This window comes from Sprattus sprattus, assembly GCF_963457725.1.
Source record: "Sprattus sprattus genome assembly, chromosome: 4".
Classification (NCBI taxonomy): domain Eukaryota; kingdom Metazoa; phylum Chordata; class Actinopteri; order Clupeiformes; family Clupeidae; genus Sprattus; species Sprattus sprattus.
Window position 1 is genome coordinate 43,846,374 of NC_137923.1, and position 17,397 is coordinate 43,863,770.

Genomic DNA, 17,397 nt, shown 5'->3' on the forward strand with positions numbered 1-17,397 from the left:
AGGAGAGTGTAAATGGTGCATTTTGGCCCTGCTCTTGTGCAAATGCACATTTCTATAGAAGAGGTTATGTAACAGTCTGTTTGCTTGATACTCTGGTCTGAGGGGCTTCAGAGACCTATTTTCCCTTGGCCCTCCCCTCCACTGCTATTTTTATCCAGCATCCTCGGTGGAGAATGCAGCACCCTCTCTTTTTCTCCTTCCATCAGTACTCCTGCACCTCTGGCTTCCTCTCATTAATCAGCTCTCTTGACCTACTCCTCCTCCTACCCTCCTATTTCTCCTTCCATCTCCCTCTCCATCCTCTCTCTCACTCCATTACTCTCTCTCTTACTCTCTTACTCCATCTCCATCCTCCCGCCATCCTCTCCTCGCTGTGCTCCCTCCCTCCATCCCTCCCTCTCCTCACTTCACAGCATCTTTCTCTGACTCATCCTTTCATTCCCTCCCCTTCTGTCACGTTTTACTCCCCCTTCTCCGTTTTCCTCCTCTCGGCTCTCTCCCTCTCTCTCTGCTCACTCACTTTGTGTTTCCACCCCCCCCCCCCCTCTCTATTTCTCCTCCTCCTCCTCCTCCTCTTCTCTATTGCTCTTGTTCGCTCCATCCTCCCCGGCAGTCAGAGGCTACACAGAAGCACGCACGGACAGCAGGTAACGACACTTCGCTTCTCCCTTTCCTTGCCTCCCTCTCCTCCTCTTTATATTATTTATCCTTCTCTCCCAGGTTTCTTTTCTTGCTCTGTCTCTCTGGCTTGCCATGTGTGTGTGTGTGTGTGTGTGTGTGTGTGTGTGTGTGTGTGTGTGTGTGTGTGTTTGTGTTATTTCTGGGTTATTTCCCTTCTGCCAGTGCTGCTGCTACTGACAGAGTGCTGGAAAGGGGGAGGGGGAGATTGGGCGAGTGCTGTAGGCGTGGGTGGAGAGGTGATGCTACAGAACGTGGGGCTGTTAGGCTGTTATGTTGCAAGCTCTCATATGTGTGTGTGTGTGTGTGTGTGTGTGTGTGTGTGTGTGTGTGTGTGTGTGTGTGTGTGTGTGTGTGTGTGTGTGTGTGTGTGTGTGTGTGTGTGTGTGTGTGTGTGTGTGTGTGTGTGTGTGTGTGTGTGTATGTATAAGACTGGGTCTGGCTATGTGAGTCCACTATCATTAGTAGTCTGTCATCACCTGCTTTTGTCATTGCAAATGGGGGTATCAACCCTTCTCAGGGTATTTCCAATGGTGCATAAAACGGTTTAAAATGGTGTGTGTGTTTCTAAATAGGTGAGGAGGGAGAAAGAGGGTTCTGCTGTGAGAATATGCAGTCATGTGAATGTGTATTTGTGTGTGAGAGAGAGTACGGCATGGAGACTGAGAATGAGGCAGGATAGAGAGAATGCAGTTGTCTGCAATGGGGCATTTTCTTGTGTACTGTATATGTATGTGTGTGCGTGTGTATGTGTGTGTGTGCGTGTGTGCCTGTGTGTTTGTGTGTGTGTGTGTGTTTGTATGTCTGTGTGCGTTATAGGGCTCTGTGTTTGTGTCAAAAAATGTGTGTGTGTTTGTGTTTTGGGTGTGTGTGTGTGCATCTGCGCTTGTGTGTGTGTATCCATGTTCATGAGAGTCTGTGAGGCTATGTCAACGTGTGTCCAATCTGTGCTCCTTTCGTGCAAAAAACACCCTTCTGTTCGACTGTCTGTCAAACACCAAGTCTCGCTCTCCATTTTCCCCCTCACTGTTTCTTTTTTTTCTTCTTCTTGTTCAGCAGCATCACGCCATCTCAGAATTTCTCTCACTTCTTCTGCCGAAAAAGGGGTTCAATAATTTATCTGTCTCAGCCCATCTCTGCTCCCTCTGCACTCCCCACCCTTACCCCTCTCCCTCTCCCTCTCCCTCTCTCTCTTTCTCTCCCTCCTCCCCTCTCCCTCTCCCTCTCTCTCCACTTGTTTCTGCTGACGATGCGGTGCGGCTGCAGTCCCACATAGGTGGAGAGGAAGTGTATTCTTCACTCTATTACGTAACCTGCGGCCACATTCATAAACGCACCAAGCTATGGGGCAGAATGTAAACTAGCTTCTGCTCCTCAATCCCCCCACCATACACACACACCACACACACACACACACACACTCACACACACACACACACACACACAAATATATACAATGTCCACAGTGATGTCCACCCAACCTTTTGAAGGAAGCCGTGAAAGCACAGCTGACACTTTGCTGCTGTTGGTGTGTTTTTAAAAATGCAGCCATGGTTTTTGGGCTTGGATTTTTAGCCTCTTGCCATGGAGACAGTTTCATGGCTCCCTTTAAGCATCACGCACAGCTGGTGGTGGAATTGTGGGGTAGTGTTCACCACAGTCAGTTGACTGATGGCTGATGGGGTCCTAATGATGCCTCTCTCGGTGTTGTGGTCACACACAAATACACACACACACACACACATACACATACACACACACACACACACACACACACACACACACACACACAAATATTCACACATTGTACATATAACACTTGGGATGTGTTCTGACACTTTGTGGGTCTGGTTTTGCGCAGCTTTATTTGAGAGATCTCTTTTCTCATTTAGAGTTGAAGCTCTTTAAAAAGTCACACCATGTTGTACTTGCGAGGCAACCCTGGGGGTGCAGTGCAGTGCACCACCGGCATCACCACACCCTTTTGGTTTGACGGCTGGCCCCTTGGAGGGTGGTCTGGGGTGGTGCCAGGTCGATGTGAATTGCATTACGGAGTTGTTTGAATTGAAAATCTCTCCAAAAGCACCCCTGAATGCGACATCGCTTTGAAAAGCCGGTTATTCATGGGCCCACTCACCATAAATCCAGTCCTGGCATGAGTGGAGTGTTTTATGGGAACCTTTTACTTGATTGGCCTCAGCCCGATTCAATAGGTGCAATCTCAAAGAAATTAGCCTTTTCACATCATGAAGGACAGGCCTGATAACATCTCCTCTGAGAGAGAAGCACTACTGTGTCAAACGCCCCCGTTTCTCTGAGCCTGCTGAAAAAAGGGAAAAAAAGACACAAAAATGGTCTTGTCTAGACAGAGCCCAAGAGAGTCTGCAAAGACTGATACAGGATTTGTTCATTTTTCGCTGATGGATCAGAACTTATAATTGCAACCCTTTGTGTCAAAAGACCAAAGAGATGTATTGTACAGCTAAAAGGAAGCCAGAATCTGCACTCTCATTGGTTCACTGTATTGTCTTCTTTAATACAGGATGTCCATTGTGAGTATCGTTGCCAGGGAGATCCTGGACTCCCGGGGAAACCCCACTGTTGAGGTGGACCTGAGGACTGAGAAAGGTAACTAGAGAAGTGCCTGAAAAAGCCTCTCTGAATAGGCAGAATATCTGTGAGCCAGAATAAACCAAAGACAAACTGTCCCCAAAATCTAGCTTCGGATGCATTTCATGTATCACAGAGTTGCAGGTATGACATTATTTTGAGAAAAACACATAAATTCACGCATTAATTCATTCTTTGCTATTTAAATGCACAATCAACTGACTAGTTCATTTCATTACTGCAGTAGCTTGCTAGACAGCAGACTGAGAATGAACACTTAAAAGAATAAAATATTGCGTCAAGCACTCAGCTTTTTCATCCTCTTGTCCTTCTGTGCGCTTGTCCTTCTCAGTCTGTCTGTCTGTCTCTCTCTGTCAGGTGTTTTCAGGGCTGCCGTGCCCAGTGGAGCATCCACAGGGATCTACGAGGCTCTGGAGCTCCGGGATGGAGACAAAAGCCGCTACATGGGGAAAGGTGAGGTTCCGAGGGTCCATCTGACCATTCTTTGCAGGTCCTGAGGTTTTCACTTATGATGTTTAAGGTTTGAGGGTTGATGCAGAATTTAAGTGCACAGAGGAAGTGCCTATAGCATGTGCACAAAATAATCTTAGAAAGTGAAATGTGAAAAGTAGGATGCACTGGGGATGATTTTGGAAGTTACTGTTAGAGGGCATAATTATTTGTTACAAAAAGGGAACTTAAAGGGGAACACTGAAAGTTTTTAACCTGGGCCCTATTGTCCCATCCTTTTAGGTCCAATTTTATACCAGGGACAAAAATCCAAATTGGTCCAGTATTGATTTAGAACACTTTAACTGCCAACCACAAAATGGCTAAACAATATAATCATGTGGGACAAACATCCATAGCAAAGTAAACTGTTTGTTTTTGTCACCCTTAATGTCATTGTAAGTGTCTGACAACATGGAAAGGATTCATCCAGACCTGTGTCTATTCACCTCAATAACTGTGAAGAAATTGTAGAAAACTGTCATTAGTTTACCTTTCTCCTTCCTGGTTTGGTCCACTAGGCTTTCCCCATAGGTTTACACCTTTGCAGCTGTTCTGTGGTTGCCGTTTATAACATTCTAACTCGTTTTTGTACAAATCTGGACCCAAAAAGATGTAAAGATAGGGTCCCTTTAAGGCTATTTCTCTGCGCAGATGTGAAGCCATACTTACGCCATTTAATTTTCAGTGCAGTTTTTTTCCTCAAGGGTATGTGACACTCTGCTCCTCATGCATCAAGCATACAGAAATTATCTCACTCTTTCTCCCCCGTCTCTATCCCGCCATCCTTTTTTCTCCCAGGTGTACTTAAGGCTGTCGGTCACATCAATGACACCCTGGGGCCTGCACTCATCGCTTCAGTAGGTGTTGAGCTGGCTGCTTTTTCATTTCTGCCCTGCTGGCAGATCATGTGCTGGCAGTCCCTAGAAACCTCATACTCAAACACAAGGCTCAGTTTGCTCTCAAACCATCTGCTATTGATCTCTACAGCATATAAAAAGATCTCTTGTAAGGACACAGGAAGGAACAAGCAAGCAAATCCATATTGCACCCGATAAATAAACAAACAAATAAATAAATACATAAACATTGAGGGACATATTGTCAATGATGCCTAATAACTCTGTGTGTTAGTCTGCATGCCTTTGTGTATGACTGGTCAATGCCATGAGGGCAAATCACCATGCATTCATTTAAAACCCCCTTGTCAAAGCATCGAAGACAACGAGAAAATGGTTCTGTGTATTGATTAGCTAATAGGCATCATTAATCATAGTCATCATTGATTCAAATTGATTGATTTGTTGTTGGTGAGCATCACGACATGGTTTTTTCTTAGGGTATCAGTGTGGAGGAACAAGAGAAATTGGACAACCTGATGCTAGAGATGGATGGCACAGAAAACAAGTGTGAGTGCTCGATCAATAGAAACTATTCTGTAATATGTTCTTTCTAGCACTGTGAAAGTCATAGACATAAGCATTGGTACTTGTTCTTTAACAGAACATTCTGTTATCCTTCTACCCCCAAAACAGCTCAGTTTGGTGCTAATGCCATCTTGGGCATCTCACTAGCCCTTTGTAAGGCTGGTGCAGCAGAGAAAGGTGTCCCCCTGTATCGCCATATCGCTGACCTGGCAGGGAACACAGAACTAGTGCTGCCAGTTCCAGTAAGCACCTCGCTTCCACAAAACACTCATTCTCATCACCATATAAATCTATAATGATCTTTTCTAAAGTATGCATTGTCTACTGAGAAAACACATTAATTTCCCAACACATCAACTCTCTTTCTCTCAAGGCTTTTAATGTCATAAATGGAGGCTCTCATGCCGGGAATAAGCTGGCCATGCAGGAGTTCATGGTGCTTCCGGTTGGCGCAGAGTCGTTCCGTGATGCGCTGCGAATTGGTGCAGAGTTGTATCACACCCTGAAGGCCGTCATCAAAGACAAGTATGGCCAGGATGCCATCAATGTGGGCGATGAGGGTGGCTTCGCACCCAACATCCTGGAGAACAGTGAAGGTATAATGCTTTGTTATGCTGGTGTGTGTGTGTTTGTGTGGATTTAAAGTGTGTACAACCTCTTGTGGATCTTGTGTAAGTATGTACAACCTCATAAGTGGATCATTGTAGTTGGAGGGAGTGTTAAAAATAGGCGCTAGATTGAAAGGTAAATCTTGTTAATTTCATTGCAATGATGTAAGAGAAAATTAAGCATATACCCATAGCGTGACAAAATAGCAATTAAGTTTACAGGAATGTGCTAAACACCTGGGAGTTGCAGCAACAACAGAGCTGTAACTCAGCAGAAACAACAGAGCTGTAACTCAGCAGAACACGCAAAGCTGTAACTCACTGGTATCTACAGTGTGAGGAAAGGCCTAGCAGGTTATATTGACAGGCCATGTAAACAGGCCTGTTGAGCTAGGGAGGGAAAAGGCTGTATTGATTGAATAGGAGGAAAAAGATGGTATTAATATGACAGGAAGAAGGACCTTAAATCATGAGGTACATTGCAGATAAAACAGTTAGGGCAAATGTGCTAAAATGGGCACAAGCCCAAACCACATTTGCAGGGAGTTCCGCTGTGCTCAAACACAAAAGAACACCAGACAGACACTTGATATCCCATGATTAAGTATGAAACTGTATCCCATGATGAGAGGAGGGGGGCTTTTTAGTTGCTGACCAAGGAGGATGACATCACAGAAAGTGGGCCAGAACTAGAGGTTAAAAGCCAAAGCCTTTGGGGTAAGAGTCAGAAGATCTTCTCCGGCCTAGGTGTTGAATGTACCACTTGTGACTGCATTTGCATTGACGGCTGTACTGTATATTGAATACCAAGTAAACTCATTCATATGCTACAAAAGAAGCTTCGTCCGGTGTCTTCTCCTTAAACCAGCACGAGGCATAAAAAACCTTACAATGACCATGGTAAACACCTGGCCTAAGTCCACATAAGTCTTTTGTTGATGTTTTCTTGACAGACACAGAATGCAAATACATCATAGAGCTTTCATTAGAGATCAGTCACATCAATTGATGACACAAAACATGTCATCCTTCACAATAAAGAGGCTCTAAATGGTCTAAAATTCTGTATCTGTGTATCCATCTGAGTCTCAACCTTCACTCATTCTCTCTCAGCTCTTGAGCTTCTGAAAACGGCCATAGAGAATGCTGGCTTCACGGATAAGATTGTAATTGGAATGGATGTGGCCGCCTCAGAGTTCTACCGGGAGGGGAAGTATGACCTGGACTTTAAGTCTCCGCCCGACCCTGAGAGACATATCAGCGGAGAGGAGCTCTCTGAAATATACCAGGGCTTCGTCAATGACTACCCAGGTAAGGAGTTTGCCTGTGGCCACCCAGTTAAGCAGAGCATGGATGAATATTCTTTGAGCAATTGAAAAGTGGCTACAGTGACCTTGGTCAAGGACAAGCTCCCCCATTTCAATGATTCAAAGTTGAGTGAGAGAAACTACAATAACCAGAGACCAAAATTCAAGTTAAATGCAGCTGCACCATTGGAATCTAATCTGGATTTTAAGCATAGTGCAAACATGGCTACATGCTAGGATTGCTAGCTTCTCCTCATCTCCCCACTTGTCCCCCAAGTGGTGTCCATCGAAGACCCCTTCGACCAGGACGACTGGGCAGCGTGGTCACAACTCACAGCCTCCGTGGGGATCCAGGTTGTAGGGGACGACTTGACGGTAACCAACCCGAAGAGGATAGAGAAGGCTGCAGAGGAGCGTGCCTGCAACTGCCTGCTGCTCAAGGTCAACCAGATCGGCTCCGTGACCGAGGCCATTCAAGCGTAAGGACAGCTAGAGGTCATTCACCAGAAACCCAAACAGCCATACTCTCATTATTCATTCCTTATTATTTTATTATGTATTGTTGTAATGTGTTATTCATTTTGTGGGTTATTTATTACTTTTTTAAATCCATATTTATTTTCTTCATTTTGCTTTTATTTTCAATTCATCCAATGTGGCTTACCAGACAGGCTATATACAGTCGAACTGTGTGGACACAGGAATACACTTGAGAGAAGGTGCCTTATACAAGTATGAGATGTTTTTATCTCCAAATTGTATGTTTGTATGACAATGTCAACTGCTTTGACTGACTGGTGATGAACATTTCCCCAAAGATTATTTTTTATTTTTTTGTGTGTAGAAAGATTTTCATCCCATTAATTGTCTCTGTCTGTCTATCTGTCTATCTGTCTGTCTGTCTGTCTGTCTGTCTGTCTGTCTGTCTGTCTGTCTGTTTGTCCGTGCGTCCGTCTGTCACAGGTGTAAGCTTGCTCAAGCCAATGGATGGGGGGTTATGGTCAGCCATCGTTCTGGAGAGACAGAAGACACCTTCATCGCTGACCTGGTGGTGGGACTCTGCACTGGACAGGTACAGACACGCACCAGGCACGCACTCAAACACGCACGCACGCACACACACACACACACACACACACACACACACACACACACACACACACACACACACACACACACACACACAGCATAACATATACCTTTTGTAATTCTTTCATCCATTTTACACTCTTTTTTCCAATCTCAGATCAAAACTGGTGCTCCTTGTAGATCTGAACGACTGGCCAAGTACAACCAGTTGATGAGGTAAGAGCTTTTATCACACAGTTAAATGTTACATTCCCCATTCAGAGATTATTAGAGACTGGAAAAGATTGATGTTCCAGTATCCAGAGTAAAACACAGCCAGCTAACTAGGAATAATATTGAGTGAAAATGTGATTTCTCTTTCTATATCTAACACACAAGCAAGCACACATTAACATATTGTGGTTTACGCTGAGTCAATAAAATATAGTGCTTCACTTGTTCCTTGTTTACTTTTTCAATAGTGTATGCCTTCATGCCACATTTAAACCATATAGATTCATTTTAATATATTACTGTGTGTTTATTACTCTCAGATTCAGTGCACATGTTTGACCAGTAATGATAGAGGCTTTTGGTTTTTCCAGTGCAAACTGGCTTTTGTAAATCTGTGTTTAGGCACTCTATACAAGCCAGTCCATTCTATGAAAGGGTGATACACAGTATGCAGCGAACATTTAATCCAGGTTATTGACTGACAGAAGTCTCTAGAAACTTGCAGATTTGCAGGACAGTGGCCTTCTAAGCAAGGGCAGAATAAATGGCCTTCCTGACAGGCTGAGTAACTAGCATCAGAGGCCCATTACAGCCACAATGTCATTGTCACCCCACCCAAGCGTCAGCCAGTGAGATCGAGCCTCACACTGTGATCAGCTAAGGCTAATCCAATAGAGCTCTTAAACCAGCAGGCCAGGGAGGGGCTGTAAGCCAATCAGCGGCCTGAACCTGTGCCATGCGTGCGTGTGCATGTGTCAGGTATATAAACTGAGCGAGTGTTTGACATTGGCCTTCTCATTTAATGGTCATCGGTTGTTTGACGATGGTCATGAAAAAAAAAAACCTTATTTGGTGTTCTTTGTTTCAGGATTGAGGAGGAGCTGGGTGACCAGGCTCGTTTTGCTGGCCACAATTTCAGAAACCCCAGCGCCCTGTGAGACTGACACTTCTGCACAGACACACAGAAAGAGAGACAGACAAACAGATAGACTGACTGACTGACATACAGACGATATGCACAAGACAGCCATGACAAATTGACTGAGACCAACCAACAGGACAGAATGCACTAAACAAAATAAGGACACGGGCATAGGGTGCAAGATAGCATATATAGTATAAGACTAGACCGCAAGATCACTCATAAAAAAGGTAATAATTATAATAAAATAAATAATAATGATCACATTCATAAAATAACATGTATAACATATATATAATCATTTTGACAAATTAAACCACTGATGAAGAGTATACACAAAATAAGAAATGAACCAGGTAGGACAAGACAAGTAGACCCACTTAGAAAATACCCTGATAGCAGCTTAGACAAGGCAACTGACCGACATACACTGACTGCAATTTGAGACAGAATAAAGACGACGCACAAATGAACAGAGGAATACTGTGAATCGATAGAATGAAGGTGCACACTGACAAACTATTGTACTGTAGATATGAAGCCTGAAGCACAAAAAAATTATAAAAGCGAGGATTGAAGGTCTTGTGGTGCAACACATCAAATGACTGGACACACACACTTACATTCTGACATGCACACGCACCCACATTTACACAGACATAGCTACACAACATATAGCACAGTCTCACCCTCTGTCACCTGTGAAAGACACACACATACACACGTTCACAACTGCACTTTTTTCTCCTACTTTCCTCTCTGTCGATTGCAATTGCATCACTGTTTTTCCAGTTCTTTTTCATGCCCCCCTTCTCTTCTCCTCGTTGTTATTGCTATGATTGCAGACTTGGCCTGCCTGTCCCTCCATGCTTGTTCCACGCCCCCCTCCCCCCTCCCCTCCCCTCCCAACAACCTCCTTTCCATTGTTTATCTACCTGTAGAATCACTGTGGTTTGAAAAAAGATTAAGCAAATCTGTAAATGAAATCATTAAATTATGCCATCAATTAAAAGTTTTCATCATTTACTTCAACCACACAAAGACTATCCGTGGGTTTATTTGTCTGTGAAATGAGGAATTGCATGCGTGTGCATGAGTGTGTGGGTGGCTAGGATGAAACACTGATCTACCGTCTAATCAGTCTTTTTTAACAGAGAAAAGGCGCAGTTGTTAAGCATATACTGATGTTAGTGTAATATGTGTCATTCTATACAGGGTGGATATCTTTGTGGTATTTTAAACGATTATGAAAGTTAAATCAGTGGAAACTTTTAAACGTGCATTTAAGACCGCTCGCTGTAATATTGATCTGCTTATCTCAGGAAAATCTGTGCCTCTTTAGAAGTGTTTGTAAACCACCCCTGATTTGATTTGAAATCCTCTGTGTTAAAATGAATGCATTTCCTGAATGGTAAATTACATGCTTGTCATTTCTCAGTGAGAGGTAACAGCACTGCTCCAACAAGATCTCACTGTTCCAAGTGGCAGTGCAGTTCTCCAAATTAGTCACAAGAGGGGTCTACACTAGATCGACCGTGACCCTCCTTGTCTACAGATTTGCTTATTAGATATAGATTAGTTGTCATTTTTGAATAACAATACGTTTCGCTCTTGCTGTGTTAAGAATAACAACATGTGCATCAAAGCAAGAGTTGTGGACAATCCCAGCACACCCAGTAAAAGTATTTACAATATATTTATATTTACAATAGTATGTGGTTGGTGTAATACAACATAATCATTCCCCTTTGTAATACAAACTACCGTTGTTTCAGGCCCAAAGTGTATCTAAAGTGCTCACAAAATAAACAGGATTACGGCAGAGTGGACTAAACCATTTATTTCAAGTAGTTAGTCAGGTGATGTAGTCTTTGGCAGCCACTGGCTAGTTAGTAAGTCACAGACACGTGACTTGTCCAGTTAGAGGGTACATTTGCTTCAGTGTCAAGAGTGATTTCAGTGATTAAACATAATAAACTAGAGGACACATACCCATACTGCTGACACACATGTACATACAGATAACTCTGGGTGCACAGACCCTGTTTAAATACCTCCCATCATGTCAGCAAATAAATAGTTCACAGATTGTCCAGGTGTAAGGTAGCACTCTCACTACATCACATTGCATCTACAAAACTGTTCCACAATAAAAGTCCCTGACTGTGCTATACATTAAAATGTAATTATATATCAGTAAATTATATATTTGGGGTGGGACTTTTACTGCGGAAGAGTCTTAGATCTAGAATGCAGCACTACACACTGGCGTTAAAACTTCAGCTGTCGTATCTAGAAGAGGACAAACTGAAGCGCACACCATTAGACACACATAAACACGGATACACATGCACACAAATCCAAAAGACACAGGCATAGACAGAGTGGGCAGTGATGTGTGTGTGCCATGCCTGGACCCGGCCGGTATTGTGCAGCCTGAGGGAACCTTCGCTCATGGTCCTTGTTGTCTACGCACGCGCGTTGATAATATCAACAAATTCTGGCTTCAGGGAGGCGCCGCCCACAAGGAAGCCATCCACGTCTGGCTGGGAGGCCAGCTCCTTGCAGTTGCCCCCGGTAACAGAACCTGAGATAAAGGTAAAAAAAAGCAAGAGGGAAACAGGTTTAATTAACGCTTCAATAGCAGGTTGATATACGTTGCTAAATGTGTCAAAGTTCTTTACCATCATATGGTTTTAGTAAACTAGTTCAATTAAGTTGAATAAATAAAAAGGATAAATAAAAATCCTAACCGCTGTTGTTCTGTTTTTTTCTCTTCTTTTTTTATGATGCAGTTTTACTTGCTGTTTATGTAGCACATATATCTGCTACTGATGCAGGGATGGGTGCTAGGATATGTCTAAGACAATCTATTATATATTATAATCCAGAAATGTTTAATGTCTACATATAATCTTGATCAGGATTTAAACAAAGCTACAAGTTCTTGCAACAGCAGTCTATAAACTAGTCTACAAATCAATCAGATGGGGATTTGAAGTTTGCTCCTAGCTGACCTCCGTAAAGGATGCGGACGGAGTCGGCCACAGCATCGGATATATTGGCCCTAATCCACTCCCTCAGCTTCTCGTGCACCTCCTGAGCCTGAGACGGAACAAACATGGATAGCACTTAGCAAACAACAACAACAATAACAACAACTAAGAAGGGCATGATGGTTCCTGTCAAGCACAGTCCCACCTGGATCTTGTAAGGGTTTGTTGTGATAGTTGCGGTGACTGAGTTTGCTGAGGGACTTGTCAAACATTGCAGTGATTTTGAGTTAAACAAAATCAATCACAAATCATGCAGAAATTCCATGACTGCCTTTCTTTGGGGAAATATGGCAGTAATAAGACAAAATTGCAAATCATTGAATTTGCCCACTCGCAAGATCACAAAATCCTGGAGGTACAGCAAGCAGGGTACTGTTCGGCGACGCTCGCTAAGCGGTTTAGCGAGCTAAATTCCAGGCTAAAAAAAGACAACACCGCTTTAGCGAGTTCGGCGTACCAACTTTTGCTCAATAACCATGGTAATTAATCGCTTAGCACTAACCTGCTCCAGGGCAGGCTAACCAAAGTTTAGCTGGCTAAACTTGCCACACCCACGCCAAAAGGAGGGATCCCATTGACAATGAGTCATAGTTTGATTAGCGTAGGAAGAGTTCTTTGCGATCGCCAAGAAGAAGATCCATTTTTCCATCATGATGAGTTCTTGTATGAGCGCTACCGATCCACCCGACAAGGAATAATTAATTTAGAAGACCTTCTCGAGTCATTTATTGCATACACCACCGTCGAACATTGAATGTCTTCACTTTCTTGCGAGTGGTAGCCTTCATTTTTGTAATGTCGGCGATGCGGAGAACAAAGCACTCATAATTATATGACAGTGGTAGCCTATTAGTACAGTTGAGACATTGGTACAGTTGATAAACCCGAAATAACTTTCATGTGCAGCCTGAGACATGATTTTTAGTTTGCACATGGATACTAACGTTTTCTTTGATCCCAGGAAATTTGAGCACATAACCCATCTCCATTACGGAGATATTGGCTAAAGTTGTTTTACCTACTTTAAGGTTAACTTACATCATTGCAAACGTTTAGTTTTGCAAACGTGTCTAGTGTTTGTGCGGTAGTGAATGGTGGATGGTGGATGGTGGAGGTGGATGGTAAGGTGGGTGCATGATAAGAAGAGAGAAATAGACACAATTTCTTTTCATTGCTTAAATGTATTGAATTTCTTATTAATACATTCACATTTAGTCATTTAGCAGACGGTTTTATTCAAAGCGATTTAAAACTACAATTCCTACGAAGGTGAGGGGAGTCGAACTGGTGATCTGCAGCATGCAAGCCATATGCTCAACCCGCTGCACCAAAGTCTGACAAGGTAAAAGATGTCACGCCTTATACAGCCTATAGACAGTTTCTTATATTGCTGTGGCAGCCGCGGGAGTGTTGAATTTTGACATGATTATGGTCTTGAATTCCTCATAACGCGTTCATGATCATATCCTGCCTTATCGGAGAAAAAAAACGAGTCTTTTTCTTTGAGTTTAGACCATTGTACCTTTCAAAAAAATCATGGTTTTGGGGATCGACCTTTCTTGCCTTTTGAAGCAGGACGTGCACGCGCAATTTAGCTGACGAGACAAATTAACTTGAGGTTAAAATAGATTAGCGCCCGTCGCCAGACCGGCTTGGCCTGTTCTCATTTAGCGAGCTAGTTAATCTCCAGTTGCGAGCTAAATTAATAATCTTAGCTTCAGTTGTACGCCGAACAGGGCCCAGATCTACTCATAACAGAGTGTTATCTGTAACAATTAAACATAGTACACTTCCTGCAAGTAAAAAAAACCTTAACAAAATATAAATTTTCTCTAAGGCCTAAGAGCAGCATGATGATAAGGCGTTTGCAACTGGGTCCACACCAGGGTTTGGGCCTTTGCCAGCTGAGTCCTACCTGTTCAGGTGTGGCTGTCTTCCCCGTGCCGATAGCCCACACTGGCTCATAGGCCAGCACCACCTTGGCCCAGTCCTTCACATTATCTGTAGTACAGCACAGGTGAGACAACAATAACAGAATTATCGTAGCGGGGTATAATAGCGGCATGTGTGTGTTATCGGCTACCTTCGCGTTGTCATGTTATCTATTAATTAACTTGACATATCGATTGTTTAACAGACTGGCCGATAACCGATACAGCTACGCTACGTACCTTAATGGAATGTTCTCTTCATTTATTAATGGTTGTGAGTGTTAAATGACATCCTTGTAAATATCACACACTTTAGGTGATTACACAACCTAACATCACCGTATTATTGCACCATCTCCTGGTTCTCCACACAGTTAAATACACAGGTATCCCTGGATGTAGAGGTATGAACAAATTGTGTAAAAGTGTAGTGGTTACCTGCAATGACTTTGGTCTGTGCATAGACAACTTCCTCTGTCGTCCCAGCCTCTCTTTCCTCCAGCTTCTCACCAATGCAAGCGATCACTGACAGGTCATTCTCCAGAGCATGGGCCACCTTCTGACCAATCAGCTGGAAGAGACCATCATAGCACCAGGAAGCACACAGAGGTGAGACGTCACAGAAGCAGGGGGAATACATTTACATTAGGTTTTCACTCATCATCTCAGAATATGAGCCTATAGCTCCATACCTCGTCACACTCCCCAAAAACATGGCGCCTCTCGGAGTGGCCTAAAATGACCCAGTCGATACCACAGTCTTTAATCATGGCTGGGCTGAAGAGGGGAACAAAAGAGACAGAGTGTGAGGAGAATAATAGATGACAGAGAAAAGAGAGAGAGAGAGCACAAATGCAGGACAGTGAGAGAGCTTAAGAATGTAACAGAATGGGGCACAGAACGCTAGCAGACATTCAGACAAGGAGCAAAACAGACAGAAGAGAGAAAAGGATGGAAGGAAGAGCTAAAGAGACAGAGACTGTCATTGTCATTATGAAATGGGAGAGGAATGAGCCAATGGTACCTGATCTCTCCGGTGAAAGCCCCCTTGGCAACCTTGTAACAGTTCTGTGCAGCAACTCCAATTTTGGGGTCCAAGTTGGATCTGGCAAAGTCCAAGTAAATGGTTGGAGCTCCACATACCACCTCTATTTGGAAGAATAAAGACAGTGTATCAGATTGAGTGGTATATACAACAGAAAATTCATTGGTATTCACTCATTCATTCGTTCATTGTCACCCCCCCCTCATTCACATAGCAATTTAGTATGATGACCATTTCCTTTTCAAAATTAACCTGGAAATTCTTACATCAGTGTTCAATGGTATATCATTTACATAACCAGACTAGTCTCAGGTCAATGACATTTGTGCATTCAGACTAGTCTAAGGTTTAAGACATTTGTTTATTCATTTGAATAAGGCCAACTGCATGGTAAAAGGGTGTCTGGCTATTTTGTAAACTGGCAGACTACATTAAGGTATACAGTATGTAAAGCCTTCGATGTAGGCCCTACACTTGTAGTAATAGTTCGACAATGCTCGGTAAGAGATGTAATCCACCTAACCGGAAAGTAGCAACTTTTAACTAAGCTGCTGTTGACAGTTATATCTATGAAGTTATATTTGGTCGGCCGCACGCAGGTGTCCTCGGAAAGCCTACTGCCTATCCGTCTCTCAGTGCGGATGCCCAATGTCAAAGTGTCACAAGTGAGGGCGGACATGAGTAACCGGGGCCTCCTTCCATTTCCCTAACTTCTGCGTCCCCTGTGACTAAAGTACGGGTTATCATCAGGTGACTAGCCATTCCATCGTCAGTGCATATCTGCACGTAGGACTTTAATTCGTGGATGGGCCACCGCAGGGATGAGAGAAGCTATAATTGGACTGCAGCGCAACCAACAACATGCGAAAGTTACGTTACCTGTTTCATCATGAAGCGCAGCCGTATTGAGCGTGGTGATGAGGTCTCCGAGGCTCTTCTTATCGCCATTCATCTTCCAGTTTCCCCCAACGAAGAATTTTCTTGCTGCCATTTTTATGTAAAGGGTATAGAGTTTTGAAAGAGACAGGCCTTAAAGTGATACACCAGCGGCTGCGCACACAGAGCTTCTTCAAAGCAGAATCACGGGACACGTTGACGCCTTCTCGATTCCATCTCTCTCGCTCTATTGGCGGCAGGATGTAGCTATCTTCCCCATCATCCTTTCGCGCAAGGCGGGGTTTGAGGCCACTCAGCCAATTAGAGTTGAGGGCTTTGAGCTCCGCCTTTCACTTGTTCATAGTTCCATAACATGGAGGTGTTGTAGTTCCATACAGGTAAGGCTTCTATTGGGTGTGACTCAATGTAATCAACACATCAGTAGTTTAAAATATTGGATGTTCTTATTTGACATTGAATTGAAGTTCAGGTTGTGGCATAACCAGAGATTTAGGTATTCAAATTCAATATTTGAATGTGAGTATTTGGCAACCTATGAAAGTCCTGATTTGTTAATAATTAGAAGTATACAATCAAAAATTAAATATTCAGTTTTCCCTAGTTACGTTTATAAGCGAAACACATTTATCCAATGCAACATCTTTTGGGCTTCATATTTCGTCTGTAGTGTATGAATGCTCCCTGGAGTTGACCATATATTTCCAATGCTTGTGCTATCAGGAATACAGGAATGTTTGATTTAACATGTTAACGTGGATTTTTTCCCCCTACAAATAATGTTTAATGCAATGGGTACTGTCAAAATAAGAATACTGTGATGTCAGATTACTTAAAGGCAAGGTCAAAGGTCATTATATGCCAAAGGAAATCTTTCAACTTCTACAGTGTGCTATTGTCCATAACATAACTCTTTCAACCTAAAAGTAAAGTCTACCAGTATATATTAACAGTTGCATGTCTTACAGATAGATGGAAATATTGTTCAGGTAGTTGGCTTTTGACCATACGTGCTTATGAGGTAGAAAATCAATAAAATGCACTACCCTGTCCCTCTTTGACACATACTTGCTAACCTCAGAAGCTCCTCTACATTAGGATTTTCTG

General features: G+C 43.1%; 2 protein-coding genes across 2 annotated transcripts; one reads left to right on the plus strand and one right to left on the minus strand.

Annotated features, from left to right (window-relative positions):
- Positions 1-3,221: 3,221 nt before the first annotated feature.
- eno2 (enolase 2) lies at positions 3,222-9,380 on the plus strand (the record flags this gene model as incomplete). Its single annotated transcript, XM_080837191.1, has 11 exons — positions 3,222-3,306; positions 3,667-3,762; positions 4,600-4,658; positions 5,138-5,207; positions 5,334-5,467; positions 5,599-5,821; positions 6,947-7,144; positions 7,418-7,619; positions 8,104-8,212; positions 8,387-8,445; positions 9,311-9,380. The coding sequence occupies 11 exons, from the start codon at positions 3,222-3,224 to the stop codon at positions 9,378-9,380; spliced, it is 1,305 nt and encodes a 434-aa protein (XP_080693317.1).
- Positions 9,381-11,832: 2,452 nt separating this feature from the next.
- tpi1a (triosephosphate isomerase 1a) lies at positions 11,833-16,387 on the minus strand (the record flags this gene model as incomplete). Its single annotated transcript, XM_080837194.1, has 7 exons — positions 11,833-11,951; positions 12,382-12,469; positions 14,336-14,421; positions 14,790-14,922; positions 15,044-15,128; positions 15,376-15,499; positions 16,276-16,387. 7 exons carry the CDS (start codon positions 16,385-16,387, stop codon positions 11,833-11,835), a joined length of 747 nt encoding a protein of 248 aa, XP_080693320.1.
- Between the last annotated feature and the right edge of the window lie 1,010 nt (positions 16,388-17,397).